The sequence below is a fragment of the Amblyraja radiata genome, chromosome 33 (genome assembly GCF_010909765.2).
Source record: "Amblyraja radiata isolate CabotCenter1 chromosome 33, sAmbRad1.1.pri, whole genome shotgun sequence".
Taxonomy (NCBI): domain Eukaryota; kingdom Metazoa; phylum Chordata; class Chondrichthyes; order Rajiformes; family Rajidae; genus Amblyraja; species Amblyraja radiata.
This window is the reverse complement of record NC_045988.1, coordinates 20,716,423-20,743,502: the sequence shown is the minus strand read 5'-3', so window position 1 is coordinate 20,743,502 and position 27,080 is coordinate 20,716,423. Positions and strand designations below refer to the sequence as shown.

General features: G+C 44.0%; 1 protein-coding gene across 3 annotated transcripts in view; it reads left to right on the top strand.

Moving 5' to 3' along the window:
- Positions 1–27,080, top strand: part of pknox2 (PBX/knotted 1 homeobox 2) — a 403,962-nt gene that overhangs the window by 278,773 nt on the left and 98,109 nt on the right. For all 3 annotated transcript variants that reach the window (XM_033049503.1, XM_033049501.1, XM_033049502.1), the window contains exons 6-7: positions 16,075–16,246; positions 26,063–26,251. In XM_033049503.1, coding sequence (XP_032905394.1) covers positions 16,075–16,246; positions 26,063–26,251 — 361 coding nt within the window. The remainder of the gene's footprint in view (positions 1–16,074; positions 16,247–26,062; positions 26,252–27,080) is intronic.

The following is a 27,080-nucleotide window of genomic DNA, read 5'->3' as shown; positions in this document are numbered from 1 at the left end:
AGTTCAAGTTCAAGTTCACATTTATTGCCACATCGACCAATTAAGGCACAGTGGAATTTGACTTACCATGCAGCCATACAAACAAAAGAGTACAATACACAATAGAATATAACATGAACATCCACCACAGTGGCATCAACATTCTTCACTGTGATGGAAGGCAATAACTTAGTCAGTCCTCCTCCTTTGTTCATCCGTGGCGGGGCCATGAACCATCCGCAGTCGCCCGATGTACAGGCCCTCTCGTTGGGATGCTCGAAACTCCAATGTCGGGACGGATGGACACTCCACGGCTTGTAGGTCCCGAATCGGCCGCTTCCTACCGGAGCCTGGGGCTTCACGATGTTATAGGCTGCAGGCCGGCGGTCCGGACTCTTAAAGTCCACACCGCGCTCGCGGCTAGGAGCTACGCAGACCGTGGCTTCAGGATGTTATAGTCCGCGGGCCAGCGATCGGAGCACTTCTTTTAGTGACCCCCGGCAAGGGATCGCCCGGCTCCGCGTTGGAAAGTCCGCGCTGCGCCCGCTGCTGAAGCTCTGGACCCGACTCTGGGAAAGGCCGCACCAATCCAAGTTATTAGGCCGTGAGGGAGGGCGAAATGCAACTAGGAGAAAAAGTTGCATTCCACCGAGGTAAGTGACTAAAAAACAGTTTCCCCCAATTCCCCCCCCCCACACTAAAACACACTTATACACACTTTTAGACATACTAGAAACAAAAAAAAGTGGAATGGATGAACAGCTGCTGGCGAGGTTGCCGGCTCGTGGTGCCACCCGTTTATTCAACAAAATGCATTGCATTCACCAAATCTGCGTTTGGGTTCCCAAATGCCAAGGAGACCACATTGTGAACAATGAACGCAATGCATTATGTTGAACAAAGTCTAAATGCATCGCTGCTTCACCTTGGGAAGACTCTCCAGGTCCCTAAGGGTGAGGGGACAAGTACTGCATCGCCTGTATTTGCCAGGCAAAGTGTTACCAGAAGGCAAGAGGATTGGTTTATGGAAATGGACGAGGGAGTCATGAAGGGAACGATCACTGCAAAATGCTGAAAGGGAAGCAGATAAGAAGATGTCCGTTCGTGGAATCTCTTTGACGGTGGCGAAAAATGTGGGGAATGATCTGTTGAAAGCGAAGGCTGGTGGGATTGGAAGATAAGGACCAGTGGAACTCTATCTTGTGCTGTTCTACACGGCAGGGAGTGAGAGGAGAGGAAGTAGACGAGATGCCTTGTAGACAATAGTAGTGGGGACGCCCAAGGTTCAGGAAGAAGGAAGACAAATCAGAGATATTGAAGTATGTGGTTCGATACAATGTGCTGGAGTAACTCAGCATGTCCAGCAACATCTCTGGAGAAAAGAAATTGGTGACGTTTCGGGTCGAGACCCTTCATCAGAGTGAGATCCAGGGTAGAACACCTACTTCCACAGGAAGTATGTGGGGTTGTGCAGAAAAGTTGGAATGCCAATAAGAATGTTTTATTTAAGAGTAAAATCTTTAAATAATGATACTATCAGACCTACTGCTTCTATATACTGTATGAATAAAATTCCCTTCTCCCTTTTGATGATTGGCATATTTTTTTTTGTTAGATTCCTTTAGTTCAGATGGATTTTAAAGATTGGATTTGTATCTTCGTGTGATTTGGAGAATCATTTTTTTGAGGTCAGCTATAACTTGAGATATTGTTGAAGATACCCTTCGTGGCTCCAAAACATTTTGGGAGTCCTATAGTTGTGAAATTTGGAAGTTCTTTATTTCACTCTCTTATTCCGCATCCCAGCTCAATCTGTTGGCACAAGAAGGGAAAAGTTGGAAGACGTGTTTGAAAACAGCGAATAAAAGTTAATTTTAGTTATTGACTTTGCCTCAGTTGCTTAGTTTGCTGAAGATTTATTAGTGTTTGTAATTCACTCATCTCTGTCATGGCCCAGTTAATGACCGTAGGGAATGATTGCAGATCAAAACAAACCATAATTTAGCCCAGAACCAGAGCCTATGTGTTTAGTTTTGTTTTCTTTGTGAAATGACTGAGTGGAGCACTGTAGCTAAATATCAGGCAGCCCCAGAGGCACTTTAACATTTTCCCTTTGACCTTCTTGTCTGGTCCCCTTGTCTTCTGAGAGTACAGGTTCCTCTAACTGCAGCAGTTGCTAGCAGTTGGTACCTTCCCCCGTGGACTTGAATGTTATGCTGTTGATGTTCCCAAGAACATACTAATACTCTGTTCATGTTCCTTTTATAATCTCCTGTCCCATGGGTTGTGTAACAATGCTTGAAGCCTGAAGGCAATCAGGGAAATTATGCACACTTTCAAAATAGATGTATATATTTTTTCTCTCTCCTGATGGTGTATTGTGCGCAGGATCAAAACGTCCTCTGAAATTCATAACTGTGGAGATGTTGATGGGTGATTTTTTAGAGACGCACTGAGTTGTCCCAGTGCACTGCAGCTGCCAGTTCTCAGTTAAAGACAGTGGACTGGTTTTACATGGCATTGTACGCAGGCAGTCTTTTACAGTGATGGGCTGCACAAAATAAAATTGATTTCCATAAGCAATGCACGAGTGATAACTGGCATTAACTAACAATATCTTGGTCAACATTTGTTAATTAAGCGAAGAGACAGAAGAAGCAGTGATTAGTCTTTGTGTAGAGCGGTTGTGGGAGATTTAATTGAGGTGTTTGAAATCATGTGGGGGTTTGGCATAAATAAAGAGAGACTATTTCCACTGGCGCAGAGAATACAAATTGTAGATAATTGGGAACTGAAGAAAATTGCTTTCACACACTAAACAATGATCTGGAAAGTCTAAAAGAGGAGTTGAAGGATATTCCATGCAAACTTTGAAGAGCACATTGGAGAAATGTTAGATTTTAGACTGTAGAGATACAGCGCGGAAAATAGGCCCTTCAGCTCACGCCGACCAGCAATCACTCCACACACCAACACTGTCCTACATACTAGGGACAATTTACAATTTACGGAAGTTAAATACCCTGCAAGCCCGTACGTCTTTGGAGTGTGGGAGGAAACCGGAGCACCCGGAGGAAACCCACGCGGTCATAGGGAGAACGTGCAAACTCCATACAGACAGCACGCAGAGCCAAGATCGAACCCGGGTCTCTGACGCTGTAAGGTAGCAACTCTACCGCTGCACCACTGTGACTCCCAAATTCTTGAAAGGGGGAAATATGCAAAGAACAGTGGAACTGGAATAACCTTGTAGCTCCTACAAAGAACCAGCACAGGCTCACAGCACAGAATTTACTCATTTTGTGCTGTGTAATTATTTGCCTTTTGTTCCTTTATCTGGGCATATTTTCCAATGCTAAAGTAACATTTTCTAAACACTGCAAACTAGCCAATACTATGTGCCAATGTATTATTTGGGGACCAAGGTAGTATGCGTTTGAGTCATGGAGTCACGTGCATTAGCTGGCTATCAAAATATAACAGGGCTGTCAACACCGAACACCTTGTGGTGCTTCCCAGTATGTGTACTTGCAGCAGGAATCAATGGATAGCAACTAATTGTGATGGTATTTAGTTCTTTTTGTTGTTTCTCTATAGGGTGCTGAAGCTAATTGTATTTCCTTTAATCAATACTTAGACCGTGATTAAATATAGCAGCTTACAATCTCCATCACCACCATACAACAGACCAAACCAGAGTGGAGTACTGAATGATTTTGCAGCATTATTGAACATAGAAAAGACAGCAATGTCTCTGTTGAACATGATGCCAAGATCAACTAATCTCATCTGCCTGCACCTGTTTCATCTCACTCTATCCTCCGCATATTCTATGTCCATCTAAAAGTCTCTTAAATGCCACTATCTTAATGCCTCCGCAAGCATTTCTGACAGTATGCTCCAGTCACACGCCACCGTCTGTGTAAAATAACCTGCCCTGCACATCTCCTTTCAACTTTAACATTTTAACTATCAGGTTAATGGGTGTGGGTTGCCTTCGGCTGCTCCAGTTTTCTCCCACATTCCAATGACATGCGGGTTTGTAGGTTAAATGGTCTCTGTAAATCTCCCCTAGCGTGTAAGGAGTGGATGCGAAAGTGTGAAATAGTGTGAACAAGTGATCAATGATCTGTGTGGACTTGGTGGGCTGAAGGGCCTGTTTCCATGCTGTATCTCTAATCTCTAAACTAAAATTGAACGAATAAGAACAGAGGTCTGTCATTGAGACTCTTCATTTGCATGTTTGTGGAATATGGTCATCAGTGATCATTGCCCATGCATATTGGCCTATGAACCAATTGGCTTGGAGGACATGTGTTCACAGTATTGTGGTAGGTCAGGGGTCATGTAAGACGGACAGGTGTCCTTTCTTGAGGATATCAGTGAAGTAAATGGATTTCCATGATTATTTGGAGATTTTCAGGTCAGCATTTCATATACAAATTGTTTTTATCTGATATTTATGCTCTCAGGCTTGTTCCACTGTTTATGGCCAATTAGTATTTTGCCTCCATGTATCTGCCTTGTTTCCAGAACCCTTCAAACTCATTTAAAAAAAAATCTGTCTTAGATTAGAAATTTTCAATTTATTTCACCTGAAGAGCTTTCATAAGAAATAGGAGCAGCACGAGGCCATTTGGCCTGTGGAGTCTGCTCCTCCATTCGATCAAGGCTGATCTATTTTCCCTTTTAACCCCATTCTCTTGCCTTCTCACCATAACCTATGACAACCTTACTCATGAAGAACCTTTCAATCTCCGCTTTAAAAAGACCCAATGACTTAGTCTCCACAATCGTCTGTGGCAATGAATTCCATGGATTCACCAGTCAGTGAAATTCCTCCTCATCTCCTTTCTAAAGGTATGTCCCTTTTATTCTGATGCTGCGCCCTCTGGACCTCGAATCTCCCATTACTGGAAACATCCTCTCCACATCCACTCTGTTTTCTGATCATAAGTTCTGTATTTCCATGATCCTATGTGTGAACAACTGATTCTTTCTATCATTTTCATCTGCATTATAGAGCAGTTCTTGCATTTTATCAGCTTGGTTTAGCACATGCGGTGTTGCTATTAACATGCATCAGCTAGTTTATGTGCAAGTATCAGGAGTGTGTGTCTTAATCACGATTCTCAGTGGCACCAGAGGATCAGCAAGCAACTATTCTGTTTGTGAGTAGACTGCGGTGAATTGTTGCTGCCAGTATTTTTTAGCTGGACTAGCAGTACTGAGTGATAAATCTGTAAAAGACGGACCTGTAAACGACAAGCCAGCTCATAACTGTGCAGGGAGGAACTGCACATGCTGGTTCATACCGGTTAGGCACAAAATGCTGGAGTAACAGCGGGTCAGGCAGCATCGCTGGAGAAAAGGAATAGGTGATGATTCAGATCGAAATGGTCCTGACCCGAAGCGTCACCTATTCCTTTTATCCAGAGATGCTGTCTGACCCGCTGTTACTCCAGCATTTTGTGCCTATCTTCGGCAGGATAACTGATGGGGATGGCTGGGAGAGTCTCTATAAATGATCTTGAGAAGAGTGAGGACCTTCAAGCCAAAGGGAACAATGGGCAGATTATAAACAAATGGCAGCTCACTCAAAAAAATCTATTGAATACACCACAGATCCACCCCGGTAATATGCCACCAAGCCACGCTGACCATCACAACTTCATTGTTGTTGTAGGCAGGATGCTGTTTTAAACCGGAGATAGACACAAAAAGCTGGAGTAACTCAGCGGGTCAGACAGCATCTTTGGAGAAAAGGAATAGGTAATGTTTTGGGTCGAGACCCTTCTTAAATCTCATTAAGGAAATCACCTGTCTGACTGACCACATGGAGTAAAAGAAGATAGACACAAAAAGCTGGAGTAACACAACGGGACAGGCAGCATCTCTAGAGGGAAGATAATGAAGAAGGGTCTCGACCCGAAATGTTTCTTCTCTCCAGAAATGCTGCCCGCTGAGTTACTCCAGATTTTTTGTGTCTATCTTTGGCTTAAACCAGTATCTGCAGTTCCTTCCTACACATAGAATAAAAGGTTAAGCTATTAATTCAGGGGCTATCTCTCAGTCTGAAGAAGGGTCTGACCCGCTGAGTTACTCCAGCTTCTTGTGTCTATCATTGTTTTTGTAATTGTTTAACAGTGAATTCGCTTGCACTACGGGTTCTCTTTAGGTGTTAATTTCAAAATCCTCCTTTGTACATGGTTAGGAGATAGTCACTTACTATTCACTCTGACTCCATGCACATTTCCTTTGCTGCTCCAGCAACTTACTACATCAAACTTTATATTTTCAAGGGACAGATCCAGCAGCCGACAGAAACTATTCGGTCGCTCCTACAGTAACATCTGGCCCATTAAAAATATAATCAATGTTAAATATTTTAACTTGTTTCTTATTTTTCCTTTGTGCCTTTGACTCTCTCGTTAAGTCTTTCCCCCTCATTATTCCTCTTCCAAATCTGATTATCATTGAATTCGCTTCTTTAATCCGTTCCTGCTCCTTAGTCCTGCTGCTGTTTATTTCCCAGTCCTTAAATCTCATTAAGGAAATCCCTTCTTCAATGGGGACTCAGATGCTCAATTTCCCTTGGTGCACCATTATCAGTTCACACTTGGAATTCAAGAGCACAGTTAAACCTCCAGCTCGGATGTAGTGTGCAATTTCAGGTCAGTTTCCTGAACCTTCCCTATTAACATGGAGGCTGCTCATTTGGAACAAATCATAGGGAACATCTGGTTTGGGGTTAAAGAGCACCATGTAAAGGAGCGGATTCAGTCCATTTGGGAGTGAATGAGACTGAAGCAATGAGTTGTTAAGTGGAAAACTGCTGGAGTAGTAGCCTCTCTGTATTCCTGCCTGTGTTCTCTGCTGCCTCAGCTAGCTAGCAGAACAGTGCTGAATGTGCTAAATTAGCCCATTACATGAATTCATTTGCCTTTATTAGGCAATGTCAAATCCTTTTTTTTATTATTAGAGGCAGCAAACGACCTCTCAGTCGCAGTAAATGTCACAGCCGTTTAGCTGCATATTTGTATAGATTCATTGAAGATCAATCTATCCCTTCTCACCCTTCCCCCACACACGTCCGCGACACTAATCAGCCTGTTCATATTTTTTTAAATATAATTTTTTCTGCCACCCTCGGTGTTCAGTTTGTAGTATTTAATTTCATTTTGAAAAAAGAACTGTGGTGAGTGTATGTGCGTGTGTGTGTGTGTGTATGTGCATGCGTGTGTACGTGTGTACGTGTGTGCGTGTGTATGTGCGCGTATGTGAGGTAAATAGAGTTAATTGTGGGCCAGAAATACTTGAACTCTCAACACCAGCTGTTTTACTGCCATTAATTCCAACCAATTTAGCGGCCGTGTATGACCAGCTCTCGTCTTCCTGTTATAATTAATCTTGAAGCAGGTAAATGGCAACTGCTGACCAACAGGGCTCACGAGGTGCAGAAATTTCATGATGCTAATACTGGCTGGAATTTGTCTTTCATTTATTGCTGCCCGCTCCTCTGAGAAGAGTAGATTGATGTGAGCCTGCTATTTCCTTTTATCCTAGCGTGAATCACAGGTTTATATTAAAGTGGGATCAGACAGATCATTTTATAATATACGACACCTTCTCACACACAAAATGGAACCTTCCATTCAGCTTTGTCGGGATCTCAAAATTTAAGTAGTAATTTTCTTTTTAATTAACAATAAAAGGTGCCACAAGCTCAGCATTTCTGACAAGCTGTCTGCCCGCATAGAGGAAAAGGTGAAGCTATGAAGTACTGTAAATGCAGACCATTTGAATCAGTGGGCAAAACTTGATACAACTATTTTACAGAGCCACTTCCAATTCCTTTTGGTGCTAAAAATATCTTGTTTTGGATGCTCATGGGTTCACAAGATTGGTGGTAAAATTAACATGCAAATTGTTTAACTGTTAGGAGTTCCACTGATGCTAGTGGGATATGGTACTGGGATGCAAGTAGGGAGGCATGGTGGTAGAGCTACTGCCTTACAGCGCCAGAGACCTGGGTTCAAACCTGACTACGGATGCTTGTCTGTATGGAGTTTGTACGTTCTCCCCGTGGATTTTCTCCAATAACTTCGGTTTCCTTCCACAATCCAAATACATACTGGTTTGTAAGGCTAATTGGCTTGGTATAAATGTAAATTGTCACTAATGTGTGTAGGATAGTGTAGGTGTGCGGGGATTGCTGGTTGGTGAGGACTCGATGGGCCGAAGGGCTATGTTTCCACGTTGTATCTCTAAACTAAACTGAACTAATCTCCCAGGCTTCTTTGCATTTTTATAATTTATGCAAAACCATTATTTTATTTCGGAGGCATAATTGATGTTTGTTGGTTCTGACTTATTCTCTACCATTGTGCTAAAATGATGGAACTCTTGTCATCAGCTACTCCAACTATCTAAAGATAACATTGCCCAGTCATTATGATTTAATTTGAAACAGTATAAATTTAGGTTTTATTTAGTTTAGAGATACAGCGTGGCAACAGGCCCTTCGGCCCACCGAGTCTGCACCAAACAGTGATCCTCGCACATCAACACAAGCCGACACACACCCGAGACAATTTTACACTTATACCAAATATACAAACCCAAGCCAATTAACCTACACACTTGTACATCTTTGGAGTGTGGGAGGAAACCGAAGATCTCAGAGAAAACCCATGCGGTCACAGGGAGAATGTACAAACTCCGTACAGACAGCACCAGTAGTCGGGATCGAACACCGGGTCTCCAGGGCAGCAATTCTACCACTGCGCCACCTTGCCGCAGTAGACTTGACATTCTATACATTTTAGTCCATTGCACATAGACAGTTAGTTTTCTCAATTTCTCAAAAATTATTGCTGTCAATTTATATCTAGAGATACAGCATAGAAACAAGCCTCTTGGACCAGCGTGTCCACACTGACCATTGGTCACCCCTTCACACTAGTTGTATGTTCTCATCCACTGTCTGCACACTAGGGACAATTTAATGAGGCCAATTAACCTACAAACCTGCACGTCTTTGGGATGTGGGAGGAAACCGGAGCACCCGAACGAAAGCAGCACAGTCACGGGGAGAACGTGCAAACTCCACACAGACAGTACCCAAGGTCCATATCGATCTCGGGTCTATAGAGTGGTGGGGCAACAGGTCTACCTGCGGCACAACTGTGCCGGCTGTTATATTTTGATGATCCGATACATAAAAACATTGGAGATCAGTGGAAGACTATCCATGTAACTAAAGTTTAGTGTGGCTGATACCTATTAAATAATTGTCCATTAATATCCAGGAAATGTGAGGCATGGGACAGGTATTATCAAAGGTTAAAACTGATTCTTTAAGTACTAAAACAAATTAAATTGTAATTATTTTTCATCAAAGTAGGTAATATTATAAAATGAGAGTGGATCATTGGCCCACCTTATAATGGAAACCTAGTTTTGTTTTAACATATAGGGGTACTTAATTATTTTCATATTGCTTGCTAACATGGAACAAAGATGTGTCATGTGAGGGTGAGGGTGGTGCTAACGAGCATGGGTGTCTGTGCAGGAATGAAGGGAAAATAGTGTAAATGTTCTCATAGTTGTCTGAAATTTAACGAATGTTTAGGTAGACGTCCAGACCAACATTAGGGTGCACTGTGCGACAAAAAAATAATAGTACAGATGTTTTCCGAGTTAAAACATTGACATTGGACTGCATAACACAGACACAAATTGAGCAATTATTTTGTCATTGATGTCTGGAGCAACTGCACGAGGGTAATGAAAGTCTGGAATCAGCAGGGATAGAAAAACAGTCTTTGAAATAACACTGGAAAAATTATGTCACTCATTCCCTTTCACAAATAACGTGTGAGATGCTCCTTCCCGCCACCATTTTCTGGTCTGGCGCTTGGTGTTCGTATGAAAGACGGTGAAAGACTGCAGACTCTCAACGCCTATTCTCATGTTACTTTGGCTTAAAGAAAGATATCTCCTTATAGAAGGGGAAATAAAGAAAGAATGCACAACTCAATAATACCTATCATTTCCTGATGACATCTTAATGCAATTTTATCACAAAGATTATTTTTGAAGTACAGTTAATTCCTCATTAATTGTATGAATATACAGTGTGCTTGCATATATTTAGTGTATTAACATGCCAAACATCGCACACTTTATCCAATACACTTTGACCGTAATTGACTTCTGGAGAAATTAGGAAAAATGCCCAAAGGTTTTGCCAGAACTTGATTGCGAATTTATAGAAGAATCCAACACTTCCAACTGCGTAGAGGAGGTGACTCTACCCATTGAGTCCATGTCCTATTCATTACATTTCCCTATATTCTTCAATATTATTCTCCTCACACAAGCCCATCAACTCTCATTTGATTTGAAACTGTAATGTGTAGTAGCTGGTTAATAGAAGATCAAAATCAAGACCAAAATATTGCTGGTCTATTGACTCCCAGCCAGCCAAATCTAGTTGGGTGAATGGGACCTTAGGCCCCCTTTGGTCACGGCTGACCATGGGTGTCTCCAGGGTGTTATTCCCTATAGTGAGGATGCTTGTGCGTGACTTTATTTAACGTGGAGAGACTGGTGCACAGACAGCCACCCCACGATCCTTGACAGATCTGGGTCAGGATCCAGTTGCATGGAGTCCAAGACAACCAGAGACGGCATCGCTGGAAGGATCTCAGGTCCACACAAGCTTCCCCACCATGACAAGGTGACAATCCACGGAGAAGTAGGAATGGGACCTTATATTTATCAAACATAGAAGTTTTCAATTATCTCATTCAAATAGGGAAGTTGGCCTGGAGAAAGTTGGGACACCTACACATGACTGAGGAGTTCAACGGGAGATGAACTGACAGCAGCAGAGAAAGGCAATTATATGACGATAGCATGCAAAGCATACATTATGAAAATATAAGAAACTTGTTATATATATATATACTACATTATGACATAGAAGCTAACAACCTGACTGGGTTAAGCAAGATTGCACCAATTGTTGTCACTGCAACATTGGACCTCACCTTCTTGCTGGAGTAGGGCCAAAGGGGATCTCTTCTATCTTCGCCACTTCCAATCCAGAACCAAGGTCACTCTAACATTGCTTGTCAAGGTTCACTGGGCAGAAAATGCTCATTCAGAGGCAGAATCACTGAGCATTTGTTCACTGAAGCATATAGAGAATGGGTGATGCAACTAGGTTTCTGCAGAGTTAAGACAATAGACAATAAACAATAGGCGCAGGAGTAGGCCACTCGGCCCTTCGAGCCAGCACCGCCATTCAATGTGATCATAGCTGATCATCCCCAATCAGTACCCCGTTCCTGCCTTCTCCCCATATCCCCATATCTTTAAGAGCCCTATCTAGTTCTCCCTTGAAAGTATCCACCGCCCTCTGAGGCAGAGAATTCCACAGACTCACAACTCTCTTAGTGTGAAAAGGTGTTTCCGCATCTCCGTTCTAAATGGCTTACCCCTTACCCCTTAATCTTAAATTGTGGCCCCTGGTTCTGGATTCCCCCAACATCGGGAACATGTTTCCTGCCTCTAGCATGTCCAAACCCTTAATAATCTTATATGTTTCCATTAGATACCCTCTCATCTTTCTAAACTACAGAGTATACAAACCCAGCCGCTACATTCTCTCAGCATATGACAGACCTGCCATCCCGGGAATTAACCTTGTAAACCTATGCTGCACTCCCTCAACAGCAATAACATTCTTCCTCAAATTAGGGGACCAAAATTGCGCACAATACTCCAGGTGTGGTCTCACTAGGGCCCTATACAACTGCAGAAGGACCTCTTTGCTCCTATACTCCTCTTGTTATGATGGCCAACATGCCATTCGCTTTCTTCACTGCCTGCTGTACCTGCATGCTTACTTTCATTGACTGATGAACAAGGACCCCCAGATCCCGTCGTACTTCCCCTTTTCCCAACTTGACACCATTTAGATCATGGGGTTCAAGAAGGAACTGCAGATGCTGGAAGATCGAAGGTACACAAAAATGCTGGAGAAACTCAGCGGGTGCAGCAGCATCTATGGAGCGAAGGAAATAGGCGACATTTCGGGCCGAAACCCTTCTTCAAACCCTTCCCTCCTTCCTTAACCCTCGAGCTGTCTCCTCCCATCCCCCTGCCCTCGGGCTCCTCCTCCTCCCTTTTTCCTTCCTTCTCCCCCCCACCCCCCATCAGTCTGAAGAAGGGTGTCGGCCCGAAACGTCGCCTATTTCCTTCGCTCCATAGATGCTGCTGCACCCGCTGAGTTTCTCCAGCATTTTTGTGTACCTACCATTTAGATCATAATCTGCCTTCCTGTTTTTGCTACCAAAGTGGATAACCTCACATTTATCCACATTAAACTGCATCTGCCATGCATCTGCCCACTCACCCAACCTGTCCAAGTCACCCTGCATTCTCATAGCATCCTCCTCAAAGTTCACAATGCTACCCACTGTCATCTGCGTCATAGGAAGCATTTTATCGGAGGCATCACAGCATGGTTTGGGAACAGTTCCATCCAAGACCGCAAGAAATTGCAGAGAACACCGGATGCAGCCCAGACCATCACGCAAGCATATCTCCTTTCAATTGACTCCATCTACACTTCACGCAAGGACACTAGCAAGGCCGATTCTCACCCCGGACACTCCCTCTTCTCTCCTTGCCCATCAGGCAAGAGGTACAGAAGTGTGAAAACGCACCCCTCCAGATTCAGGGACAGTTTCTTCCCAGCTGTTATCAGGCAACTGAACCATCCTATCACCAATTAGAGAGCGGCCCTGACCTACCATCTACATTAGAAATTCTGGGACTTTCATTAATCGGACTTTACTGGACTTTATCTTGCACTAAACCTTTTCCCATTATCCTGTATCTGTACACTGTGGATGTCTTGATTGTAATCATGTACAGTCCTTCCACTTATTGGATAGCACGCAACAAAAAGCTTTTAACTGTACCTGACAATAAACTCAACTAAACGTTTTTGTGCTTTGAGTTGAAAATTACAGTCAGAACAATTTTAAAGACAATAAATTAATTAGCATTCCTGTGGCTAATATTTTAACAAGATCATTACAATTAACATGTAAAACATGCTTCTTCTTCTTGCGTATGGCGTGCACAGCCTAAAGTTGGAGGACAACTTGTTCTATTTGATCTTATTTGATTGGGCACATCAGGTTGATTGCATTCGTCGAAACAGGGCGGACCGCGTGAAGGTTGCAATCTCCCACCCCGCAATAAAGTGGAGGCTGCCACCAGAAGATCTTATCTTTGTTGACCAAGGAGCAACAGTAAACTCTATCCTAAAAGTGGAAATAATGTGATGTTTCAAATATGGCTTTAGATTTTAACCAAATCTACATGTGACCCCACTGGATTCAAAATAAATTGTTAGCAGTTTGCACATGTACTATGTTTAAGCCAAATGACAAATGGCCAACTTTCTGGAATCACTAATATGCACATGTTGAGGATATATTGGAACCATGAAAAATTCTTACTGAAGGCGGCGCTCTTCTGTTTTACTGTTTGCAGTCATTTTTTGCCAATGTATAATTTTGTGCTGACATGTTGATTGGGTTAAGTGTACTTTCCCATATTAGTTGGGGACATGATATGACTGTTGAAGATATTAACGTAATGCTCTCCTCCAGAAAAATGCTTTCCTTCTCATTCAAATCACTGCTGGAGAACTCAGGAGTAAAAGACACGAAGAGAGAAATGTGGGAAACAAAAACAGAAAATACTGGAGGAACCGTGTAACGGCTCACTGGAGAAATTGACATCAAGATCTGGAGTAACTCAGCAGGTCTCTGGAGAACGTGCATAGGTGATGTTTTACGGGTCGGGATGCATCTTCAGACTGGAGAATGATCCCGACCCGAGACGTAATCCGTGGAGGCTGAAGAAGGGTCCTGATCTGGCATGTCCACTATCCATGTTCTCCAGAGATGCTGCCTGACCCCGCTGAGTTACTCCAGTACTTTGTCTTTATTTGTAAACCATCATCTGCAGTTCCTTGTACCAACAGCTCATTGGAGTCACCTCCTTAATGTCCATTGTTGATACCCTTGCCTGGGTTCTTACAGCTGCTCCTACTCAAAATAATTTCAAAATTGTGGAAACCATAGTCATAGAATCAACAGTGCAGAATCAGGCACTTTGCCCATTTTGCACCAGCCATCCATTAGCCATTTAAATTAATTCCACTGCAATCCCATTTTAATCTCTCCAGATTCACATCAACATCTGTTAGATTTTACGACTCACCTACAAATAAGGGCAATTTACATTGGCCAATTAACCTACTAACAGTATGCCTTTGGAGTGTGAGACGAAACCCATGCTGTAATGGAGAGAACATACTCTACATTGATATCACCCAATGTAGATTAAAAAATGCTGGAGTAACTCAGCGGGTGAGGCAGCATCTATGGAGAGAAGGAATGTGCGACGTTTTGGGTCGAGATCCTTCTTCAGACATCCCCCCTCCGACATCAGTCTGAAGAAGGGTCTCGACCCGAAACGTCACCCACTCCTTCTCTCCATAGATGCTGTCTCACCCGCTGAGTATCTCCAGCATTTTTTGTCTACCTTCGATTTTCCCAGCATCTGCAGTTCTTTCTTAAACACTTGATATCACCCAAGGTCAGGATTGAACCAAAGTTGCAACAGTTATGAGACACATCTACTCTCTGCACCACTGTGTCACCCCAATATCCCCACTTTGTCCAAATGATCTACATCAAAAGATCCAGCCCACTCATTCTGCCATCCTTTTACTCTTCCGTTAAGATTCAAACCCCTTAAGGACATCACCTAGTTTGTCATGACAGCGGAAAGATGTGACCTCGTGGACAGAGGTCCTCGCTAGAGACTGCATGTTGGAATCTCAGGCAAAAAGCAAACGGCTAGAGAGGTATCTGTGCTGGGAGAGGAAATGTCCATCTTTTGTTGATGCAAGTCTCGACTTGAAACATGAACACGTCCTCTCCTTCCTCAGCTGCTGCTTGACCTGCGGAGTTCTTCCAGCAGTTTGCCTTTTGATATATTTGGCCCACTTCCCTGCTCTTTCCCCATGTTCCAGGAAATAAACAGGATGGTGTCATTTACTTTTGTGAATACCAGCTAAAAATTGGTGGCCGTTTCTTCTTGGAATTAGATGAACATAAACAAATTTAGGAGAGCTATGTTGAAAGAGGGAACGATCTAATTTTGTTTTGAACCGCATGGCATATACAGATAACTTTCATAGTCGGGCCATATTCGGGAAGAATGGTGTCCGATATTGCCGATTGTCTTCTATAACCGAGTATGGTATTTGCTCCAACCCCCTAGTGGCCACTCTAACAAAGGTCTTCTTAACAGCTGGAAATGTAATTCTTGTTACTGCAAACTAAAAATACGAAAGTTTTGTTTAATGGAGTATCATCGCACGTGTTGATGAAAGTAATTGCTTGTCTATTTCAATAACCTCCGGAGAGTAACTTGCAGCATGTGTTTGGTTTAATTTAGTTTAGAGATACAGCACGGAAACTGGCCATTCGGCCTACTGAGTCTGCACTGATCAGCGATCTCCACACATTAACACTATCCTACACACACTAGGGACAACTTACATTTATACCAAGCCAATTAGCCTACAAACCTGTATGTCTTTGGAGTGTGGGAGGAGACCGAATATCTAAGAGACAGGTCACAGGGAGAACGTACAAACTCCATACAGCCAGCACCCATGGTCAGGATCGAACCTGGGTCTCCGGCGCTTTAAGGCAGCAACTCAACCGCGGCGCCACCATGCCACCCTTAAGAGTTCAAGTTCAACTTAGGAGTTCAACTTAGAGACAGTGGTGTCTGATCACTGTGAGGACGCTATAACCAAAATTTGTTATAAAGAGGTCTGTAAAATCAAGGGTAGAGTGTATTCTATTGAACAGTTCCACGTAATTGTATGATTACTTTGGCTTTGTCATATGTTGTTGATGCGATGAGTTAAAGTTGACTATTCTCAATTCTGTTTTTCTTCCTTCCCGTTATCCCACCCCCACGCAGACACCCACTCTTTCCGCTCCTCGCCCTCCTGTTTGAGAAGTGCGAGCAAGCCACACAGGGGTCAGAGTGCATCACATCGGCCAGCTTCGACGTCGACATTGAAAACTTTGTCCACCAGCAAGAACAGGAGCACAAACCCTTCTTCAGCGATGATCCAGAAATAGACAGCTTGGTACGTTATTCTTTGATAAATATTGAGAAATAAAGATAAAAATGTATCGCCCATGTAAATGAGGAGCTAAGTTAAAAGGTAATGGGCACTAAAACGTTCTCTTACATTTCTTTTTATGTGGGTCACAGGTTCGCTAATACTTTTTTAATTACGAAAATTAATCATCGGCTAGATGTTCTGTTTTAAATGGATTTAAGTCCTTTGAATGGATGCTTTGCCTTCACCTCCTGCTACTGAAGGTTGAGGGGATGTCAGATGCTGACAGGGCATTGAATTCACATCAGGAGTTTCTTGCTTCCAGCTGCTGTAATGTGATCTCTGTACACCAGCCTGGAAATTCCTGCACACTGCAAACTCCACAAAAACCCTGTCAATGCAGTTGAAAACAGGCTTAACCTTGAGCAAGATTACTTCAAGTTTTGGATATCACATTGCCAATCATATTCGATTCCAGACTTTTCAGTTGGATCTTGGTTCGCCAAAGTAATTTTCATTCACATTAGAGTCCCTCATCAACAATGGTGCGATGCCCAACACTCATCATCTCCATTGTGACGTTCAACTTCACTAATCTTATTTACTCTTAAAGACGCACAGTGTTGGAGTAACTCGGCAGATCAGGCAGCATCTCTAGCGATATGTCTATGGATAGGCGACATAAAGATAGACAGAAAGTGGAACAGTATACGTCAGATTTGGTGACATTTTCAAATCCCAGTTGTTGTAAGTGCAGTTTCCTAACCTGCCCCTGAAGGCCAGTTGTGGTGGCGGAGTTGCAGGGTCAGCCTGGCCAAGCGAAGCCGTTGGTGTCCTCCACTGCTCCGTGCAGCTGTAGGTCGCTTCCGGTCCACGTGCCCGGCCTGTTGGAACAGCGACTGATCCAGCCGAGTCCCAGGCCACTGCCGGACCTCCAGCGGCCCACCCCACCATGGAGGTGCACTACACTGCCTCCCGCAGCCAGTCCGCTTACCGGCCCTCTGTCCCGACTCTAACTTCCTCGTCCTTGAGGCAAGCAGGGGCCGGGGTTGGCGGCTTCTCTTTCCGGGAGAGTTCCCAGATGCCCGCGTCCTCTGTTGCTCATTCTCTTCCCCTCTCATGATGAAAGGATACCTTCCTTCATCAGCCACACTGCTCCGTAGTCTGCAAGAGTGCAACTTGTATTGTGGGATGCTCTTTTCAGAGCTACCCGATGGGATTTGAGCTGCTAGATTAAATATCAACCGTTGTGAGAATATGCAGTAAGTATTACATTTGTGCAGCCTTTCACATGGAAAGCTGGAAAACAGTATAGGATGACAAACATGGTTCTTCCCAGCCCTCTTCCCCATGGCCAAAGAACTGCTCTCCCAGCCATATTGCAGATTCCATAAGGACATAGTGGACATATTCTTCAATGCGCATCATTCCAAGGACAAATGCAGGAAGCAACATCAGCTATTATATTACTGGCCTTTTTCTTGACTTTTTCGCCACTTCCAACGGGATCCCACCACTGGCCACATCTTCCCATCCCCTCCCCTTTCGGCTTTCCGCAGAGACCGCTCCCTCCATAACTCCCTGGTCAATTCGTCCCAAACCACCCCCTCCCCTGGTACTTTCCCATGCAACCGCAGGAAATGCTACACTTGCCGCTTTACCTCCCCTCGTTGACTCCATCCAAGAACCTAAGCAGTCTTTCCAGGTGCGGCAGAGGTTCACCTGCACCACCTCCAACCTCATCTATTGCATCCGCTGCTCTAGGTGTCAGCTGCTCTACATCGGTGAGACCAAGCGTATGCTTGGCGATCGCTTCGCTGAACACCTCCGCTCGGTTCGCAATAACCAACCTGATCTCCCGGTGGCTCAGCACTTCAACTCCCCCTCCCATTCCGAATCCGACCTTTCTATCCTGGGCCTCCTCCATGCCAGAGTGAGTTCCACTGTAAATTGAGGAGCAGCACCTCATATTTCGCTTGGGTAGTTTACACCTCAGCGGTATGAACATTGACCTCCAATTTCAGGTAGTCCCTGCTTTCTCCCTCTTTCCCCTCCCCTTCCCAGCTCTCCCACAGCCCACTGTCTCCGCCTCTTCCTTTCTTCTTACCGCCCCCCCCTCCCCACCCCCACATCAGTCTGAAGAATGGTCTCGACCCGAAACGTCACCTATTTCTCCTCTGTTAACAGGCTTCTGAATTGTCCTTCCATAAGCCAGGGTCCTCTCCGATTCACCTCTACCCCATTCTTCTTGTGTGTGGCGTGCACAGCCTAAAGTTGTAGAACAACTTGTCCTATTTGATCTTCTGTTTGTGCACGTCGAGTTGATTGCATTAGTCGAAACAGGGCGGCCCAACTTTCAATAAAGGCAGATGTCATTGATGAAATTTAGTGTCATCTAAGCACACCAGTACAGCCCAGTCTTTGGCTGCCTTGAGGTCTACTGGACACCAGTGATCCCTTTCCTCCTATAAAATAGCAAAGAAACTTCTGATTATGTTGGCAGCTGGGCAGCATAGTAAGAAGGAACAGCGTTGGAAGGTTGCAATCTTCCACCCCACCTCTACCCCATTATGGACATTGGACTTTTCTATGGAATTGAAGTGCTACAATGCTGAGACGTACATTCCGCACTTTGTGTCTTTCCCTTTGCTCTATCTATTGTACTTGAGTTTGACGTGATTGTATTTATGTACGGTGCATGTACTCTCTTTGAATCGCATGCTAAACAATGCTTTTCTCTGTGCGTCGGTACACATGATAGCAATAAACATAAACCTAAGCATGATAGGCTGGAGTTAATTAGGAGAGATAATGGAACTGTTCATCCTGTGTTGTCACCACTCCAGAATCAAGGCTACCCCAGTTTCAATGATCAAGACATTGTTTGCACATGTTCTGAGTCAAGCATTGGCTCACTTGCCAAAGCATACAAGAGAACGAGCTATATATTTAACATATGTAAAACATGTGCCCTTCTTGCAACCTGTCCCTATGTAACCGCAACCTCTGACAATAAACCTCTATGGTAAGATTCAGGAAACACTACCCCTTCCATTGTCTTGGCAGCCGACTTTCAATAAAGGCAGATGTCATTGATGACATTTTGTATTATCTAAGCACACCAGTACAGCCCTGTCTTTGGCTGCCTTGAGGTCTACTGGGCAACAGTGATCCCTTTCCTCCTGTAAAATAGCAAAGAAACTTCTGATTATGTTGGCAGCTGGGCAGCATAGTAAGGAGGAACAGCGTTGGAAGGAACTGCAGATGCTGGTTTACACCGAAGATAGACACAAACATCTGGAGTAACTCAGTGGGTTTGGCGACTTCTCCAGATAAAAGTAAAAGGTGACATTTAGGGTCAAGACCTGAAACGTCTGAAAACGGTGTCGACCCGAAACGTCATCTATTTTCTCCAGCGATGTTGTCTGACCTGCTGTTAATCCTGATTTTTGTGCCTATCTTAAGCATATGTGTTGACTGTCCCATTTATCTTCTTTTACATTGGAGTCAGATCTAAGTAATCTAGATAATTATTATATCATAATGCTCAACATTTGGCAGACCAGAAATGTCTCTTACCTTCCTTTGACGGAACACCAACTCTTTGCTGAGTTGCATGTTCCATTATCTTGACCCAGTAGCTAATTTTTTCCATGTGAGTTGCAGACAGTGAATGATTGCAAGCAGACAAATGATGTACAATATGCCTGAATACGGTATCACTATGTCTCCATATTAGTGCATTATTTTCCCATGGAGATTAGCCTTGCTGAATTAAATCCAGCTCCTGTGTAATTTCTTTATTAAATTTGGTGGGTGAGTTACAGCAATTGTCGCATTCCTGCAGGGATTAGAGATTACAATTATGTGATTTCAACAGTTGGAGTGTTTCGGGAAGAGTGCAGTGTGAGTTTACGGATAGAGTAACAAGCAGTGACAATAGACAATAGGTGCAGGAGTTGGCCATTCGGCCCTTCGAGCCAGCACCGCCATCCAATGTAATCATGGCTGATCATCCACAATCAGTACCCCGTTCCTGCCTTCTCCCCATATCCCGTGACTCCGCTATCTTGAAAAGCTCTGTCTGGCTCTCTCTTGAAAGCCTCCAGAGAACCGGCCTCCACCGCCCTCTGAGGCAGAGAATTCCACAGACTCACAACTCTCTGTGTGAAAAAGTTTTTCCTCATCTCGGTTCTAAATTGCTTGCCCCTTATTCTTAAAGAAGTGAAGTGTGTAGGAAGGAACTGCGGATGCTGGTTTACACCGTAGTTAGACACAAAAAGCTGGAGTAAGTCAGCGGGACAGGCAGCATCTCTGGAGAGAAGGTATGGGTTAATATAATCTGATGTTGGTGGACAAAACATTTGCAAATGAGTGGTTGATTGATATTAGACAGATATTTTATACATTTCTGTTGATGCGGTCACGCCGTCTGTTGTTCATTGAACACTGGTAGCTCCGTCATATGGGGGAACAATGACAAGCACACATCCCCTCCTGTGCTGTGATTATTTTCTCTCCACAATCCTGCAAGGTGAAGCCAGCAAAGTCCAGTCAAGGATAGTCCAAGGGATTGCCTGAACCATCCTACCACAACCAGAGTGCAGTGCTGAACTACTATCTACCTCTCTGATGACTTTCTGACTATCGTTTGCCGGACTTTGCTGGCTTTACCTTGCACTAAACATTACCCCCGTATCACGTATCTATACGCTGTAAATGAATTGATTGTAATCATGGTTTGTCTTTCTGCTGACTGGTTAGCATGCGACAAAAAAGCTTTCCGCCGTACCTCGGTACACGTGACAATAAACTAAACTGCAACTGAAAGGAGTGAAAAATCAAAGCCGATGAGCTTGGCGCACTGAGCGCTGTGGGCTCAAGGCTTGAACTTGTAGGTCATGGATCTCTGCACACTGACAGTGACACGAATGATTGCTCTCTTCTGGTGGATTATTAGCTGTGATTCCAGGGTGTTAATGATGGATTATTACACGGATGATAAATGGAGAGTATGAGTGGCAGCTTTTTTTTATTGGAAACCGTTTTTTAGGTTGCGAGCACAAGTGTACACTTTAAGCTGTCTTTAAATTGGAGATTTCCTAAATAGGTGCTTCTGTAGCCATTGGCTGCTGCTTCTGCACGGCACCCGATAAAGTTTGCTTGTTGAATATTAATGAGACCCAAAGCATTGATGTAACATTTAATTATCTGTTAGCTGCTTTCTGAAAGAAAACATGGCAATATGCAAGAAATGTTGCTTCTGCTGTTATCAGTGCTATGTGTGTGTGTGTGAGAGAGAGGAGTGGGGATGGGTGAGTAAATGGGTGTTATCTGACAAGGGTGAATGGGTGAATTCCATCAGTCAACAAATTTAAATTTGCTTTCATCCAAATCGCCAAATCTCAAATACTTTCATGAATCAAAGAATATCGTTTCCCTCTGAAGAATCAGCTGAATTCATTGCTGGACCTGAAGCCATCTCATCCATTTATACATCTGCGATACGGCTGCATTTGGTCCCGGTAGCCTCTGTATTCTGGAAGTGGAATGGGATGCATGCGTGAACGGGTAACTGGAGAATTTAGAAATGCGGGAGATGCTGAGGTACCGCCAAATGGATCCTTGTCTTTATTTCATTTCTTGGCCTCTGCCTGGTGAGATTGAGGATGTTGGGAAGAAAGGTGTTTGGTGGAAGGGCATTGTTTGGGAATGGTGGGAGAACGGAAAAGATTGCCAACCTGAGTGAGAGAAGGAATCGAACAGCAACAAAAGGTCACTTGATGAAATGGTGGGTTCTAATGTTGGCATTGTAAGTTTAGGGCAGAAGATAAGATGGCAGGAGACCAAATGTGGGAGGTTACTATTTGTATCCGGCATCCTCCTGCAGAGACCACTGGGACCAAATGCAGCAACATCTCCGCTGTTAAGGTGGGTGAGATGGCTGTTGGCTTCTGGGCCAGGACTGAAGGGATGAATTCACCTGATTCTTCAGAGGGAAACAATATTCTTTGATTCAAGAATGTATTTGAGACGGTGACTAGGTTGAAAGCAGTTTAATTTTCTGACTGATCGAATTTCCCCACTCACCATTGTCAGATAACACCCATTTTCTCCCTCTTATCTCAGCCCTTCCCTGCACTCCTCTCACTCATACACAATTGCACAGTGAGAGCAGACCACAGAAGGCAAGCTTTGGGGGGTAGGGAGAAGAAGTCTTCTTCCATCTGGCCCTTGGGTAGTGATGGAGAATCCCTCGTCTATTCATCAATGGGAATTGAACCTGTTGGAAACACTTTTCAGGTCAGGTAGCATCTTAGTTTAGTTTAGTGATACAGTGGGGAAACAGGCCCTTCAGCGCACTGAGTCTGCACCGACTAGCGAACCCTGCATGTTAATACTATCCTACACACATACACATACACCGCCAATTAACCTACAAACCTGTACGTCTTTGGAGTGTGGGAGAAAACCGAAGATCTCTGAGAAAACCCACGTGGTCACGGGGAGAACGTACAAACTCCGTACAGGCAACACCCGTAGTCTGGATCGAATCCGGGTGTCTGGCGCTGCAAGCGCTGTAAGGCAGCAACTCTACTGCTGCGTCACCATGTAAAAACAAGGTACTGTACAAGAGTCCACCATTAAACATGAGCTCTTGTTTCTCTCTCCCCTGATGCTGCCTTATCTGCTGAGAATTTGCAACATTTTCTGTTTTTATTTCAGATTTCTAGCTTTGGCAGTTTTTGAGTTGAGAGTTTAGAGAGCACGGAAACAGGCCATTCGGCCCACCCAGTCCGTGCCGTCCTGCGATCCCCTCACACTAACACTGTCCGACACACACGAGGGACAATTTACTATTCTACCAAAGCCAATTAACTTACAAAACCTGCACATCTTTGGAGTGTGGGAGGAAATCAGAGATCCCGTACAGTCAGCACCCTTGGTCAGGATCGATCCCGGATCTCTGGCGCTGCGAGGCAACAGCTGTACCGCTGTGCCACCATGCCACCCCTTGAACCCGTACCTCTTCACCCTTCTGTCAGTGTTTATTTAATCCACCTTGATATTCAGCATTTACCTTGCCTTCATTTTTAGAATCAGAAACAAAGAGGCAAAAATCTGCCGATGGAGAGAGAGAGAGAGAGAATAAATGCCTGGTTTCACTCCAGCACAACACGGGAAAAGATAGCCATAAACGTTTATGGTACTTGGGATGGACTGTCATATTTCATAAGCATTGAGCTTTCTATGGGGCTGTACGTTCACAGAGTAATTAGAAAAGGTCAGAATTCATCATTATCCACCAAATCAGGCAAAGCACTGTGAAGTCAATTAATTTTGCATCTGTATTTTTTATGATCCGTTCAATTTTTACATCTGACTGTAGGTCTTCATCAGGACAGATATACTGCAGCAGGGCAGTAAATGAGAATTTCTCACAAATGAGCTGCAGTAATTGGCATATTTATTAACTGCTCCCCCCCCCCCGCACACACACAAATGCCCTTGTACAGTGACTTAAACAACAAGCCGCTCTCTCGGGCTGCCACTGTGAAACTGTGCTTAATCCTTAGTTTACTGTAGAAGGAATTTGATTAAAAGCCCCTCGCTCAGACTCACTTGCCTATTTGCCTGTGGTGGGGATTGAACGTGAGAGTTTTATTCCAGGAATGCACAAATGTCAAATCTGGAGTCTGAGTTGGACATTATCCTCTGACTGAGATATGCTGCACAATTATCTCATTAAAATCCCATTGCACAGCCAAGCAATGCCGGTTTACTCGTGTCAGGAGCTGTGTGTGATTTGCGGTTTAAATGCTGTCATGTACTAAAGGGCTCAATTGATAGCAATCGCAAATCTGTAGGTCAGGTTTAGTTTAGCTTAGAGATTCAGTGCGGATACAGGCCCTTCGGCCCACCGAATCCGCACTGACCAGCGATCCCAGTACACTCGCACTATACTATGCACTGGAGACAATTTTCAGTTTTTATCAAAGCCAATTAACCTAGAAATCTGTACATCTTTGGAGTGTCGGAGGAAACCGGAGCACCTGGAGAAAATCCCACGCAGTCACGGGGAGAACATGCAAACTCTGTACAGCCAGCATTGTAGTCAGGAACGAAGACAGCAACTCTACCGCTGTGCCATCGTGCCGCGTCTAAGAGGTTACGTATCCTCTTCAGGGTATGGAGCACAATATTCAGACTGGCAATTCAGTGCAATGCTAGGAGTTCAGTTTAGTTTAGTGATATACTGACTGGTTGCATCGTGGCTTGGATGGGCGCCTTGTGCGTCCAGGAGCGGAATAGAATGTAGAAAGTTGTGACCACTGCCCAGTCCATCATCGGCTCTGACTGGCTATGTCACTGGATTCAGTCAGAAATCAAGAGTTATCATTCACAGGGATGGCATCAAGCATTAAATGAGCGTGAAAGGTTGCAGGTCATTGTCTTTATCAAGGAAGATGCCACAGGAATCTCAGCTGAAGAAGATGTAAAGATTTTGAATGGGTAAAAATTGATTGGGAATAACAAAACAGCTTGAAGCCGTCAAGTGGAATGGTTGGTTACCTGGTGAAGATTGAATGCAAACTGGGCAGCTGAGGGAGGGTGGAAGGAAAGAAGATGCATTGGCCATGATAATAATCTTCCAATCATTTGTTGACTCATGGGTGGTGCCTCAATACGAAATGAATGTGTGTGTGTATGCGTGTGACAGCGAGTCTGTTACACACTTGTTTGAAAGAGGGAAAAGTGATAAATCCTCAGGAATACATATATATGCAGCATATGTATGCATAAGTGTATGCGTTTACACACTTTTCTCCTAAGGTGGATGTTCTCCTAAGGTGGTTGGATGAAAACCAAGGAATTTGCAGGTTGTTGAATGTTAATAGCCATCCAAAGCCCTGTAATGAGAATTGAAACAGGTACCACACTAAAGTGTGACTCAAATAAAATGGTCACTTAGACCAAATTGAAAATAGCTGTTCGAAATAAAAGCAGAAAATGCTGGAAATATGCAGCAAGTCACAATCGGTAGAAAAAAAAAATCAGTATTTCATGATGATGACATTTCATTAGAGCTGAAGTGGGTTTTTCAAATTTACATTGGACGGCACAACTTTTGGTATTTGGCTGAACAATCGACGACAATATTGAGAAATAAATAGAACAAAGTGCGGGATTTTCTCTGAGACCGTATCTGACAATAAAGCTGTGTAGAAAGATTTCTGGGCATCAGCAAATCTAAAGAATGCCAACTTATCTGAGAGTGTGCAGGCAAGTGTTGTGAAGCAATGAGTGAATTGTCCACAGTCTTGCTACCTTACTTGACGAAGGTCCTTGCTTTGTGAGTTGGCTTTTGAAATGATCGATGTGTGAGCTTTTGAATGAGCAGGATTGCCTTTTGGACTGTTTAGAAGGATGAGGGGCGACCTCATTGAAACTTACGAATAGTGAAAGGCCTGGATAGAGTGGGAGTGGAGATGATATTTCCACTGGTGGGAGAGTCTAGGACCTGAGGTCATAGCCTCAAAATAAAAGGACATTCCTTTAGAAAATAGATGAGGATAAATTGATTTAGTCCGAAGGTGATGACTCTGTGGAATTATTTGCCACAGACAGCTGTGGAGGCTGTCATTGGGCATTTTAAAGGTGGAGATTCCGTGTCAGGGGTTATGGGGATAAGGCAGGAGAATGGGGTAGAGAGGGAAAGGTAAATCAGCCATGGAGGGGTAGACAATGGGCCGAATGGCCTAATTCTGCTCCTATCACTTGTGAACGCATGACTGCGTTAGAATTGCTGAGTTTGATAGCCGTTCTGTTTTCTTGCAGATGGTAAAAGCCATTCAGGTTCTGCGAATCCATCTACTAGAACTGGAGAAAGTCAACGAGCTTTGCAAAGACTTCTGTAACCGCTACATAACCTGTCTTAAGACGAAGATGCACAGTGACAACCTACTTCGCAATGACCTCGGAGGTCCATACTCCCCAACAGCTGTGACACATACCCTCCCATCACAGGTAGGAGCATGGAACAAGTTCCAGAGTTACTTTCTTTAATGCGGCCCTTTGGGAAAAGATGGATCAGGTGTTCCAGCAAATGTGCTGTTCTCCACTCAAACAAAGTAGTTGTTTTATTTATTTTTTGGAAACAAACAACTGCAGATGCTGGTTTAAAAACAAAGACACAATGTACTGGATGAACTCAACGAGTCAGGCAGCATCTCTGGAGAACGTGGATAATAAACGGGGGGGGGGGGGGGGGGGGGGTTGATAGGCACGTAGTTGGATAAAGGCATGAGATGAAAAAACAGGTTTGAAACAAAAAGATCGCAGAGTTGCGAATTCTCAGTTTCCAAATCAACTTATAATAGTGATTTAGTAGCCCAGCAACACAGCGCTGTTTTATGGAGGACAATTCAATTTTTAAAAAATGGTAAAATATATTCTGTGGACATAGAGCCAGGCAGCTAAAACCCAGTATAAATGTTGATTCATCAAATTTCAAGTAACCCCTGTATTCCCTCTTTCCCTCTCTTCCCCACCTTAGTTGTCCTGCTAGTTCCACTGTTCACATCCCTGTATCCCTTGGTTATCACTGCTTCCCCAGCCAACAATGGGCCATTACGAGCTCCTCCCTTCCTTGGTCAACTGTTGCCAGCCCTGATTTTTTTCTGCCCTTTTCCTACCTCTAGTTACCCATCTCTCATTCCTCATCCCCCCACTCGTAACAAGGGCAGAGTCCCCCTTGTCCTCACCTTCCACCCTACCAGCCGTCACGTACAACATATAATCCTCCGACATTTTCGCCACCTCCAACGTGATCACACCAATTACCACATCTTCGCAT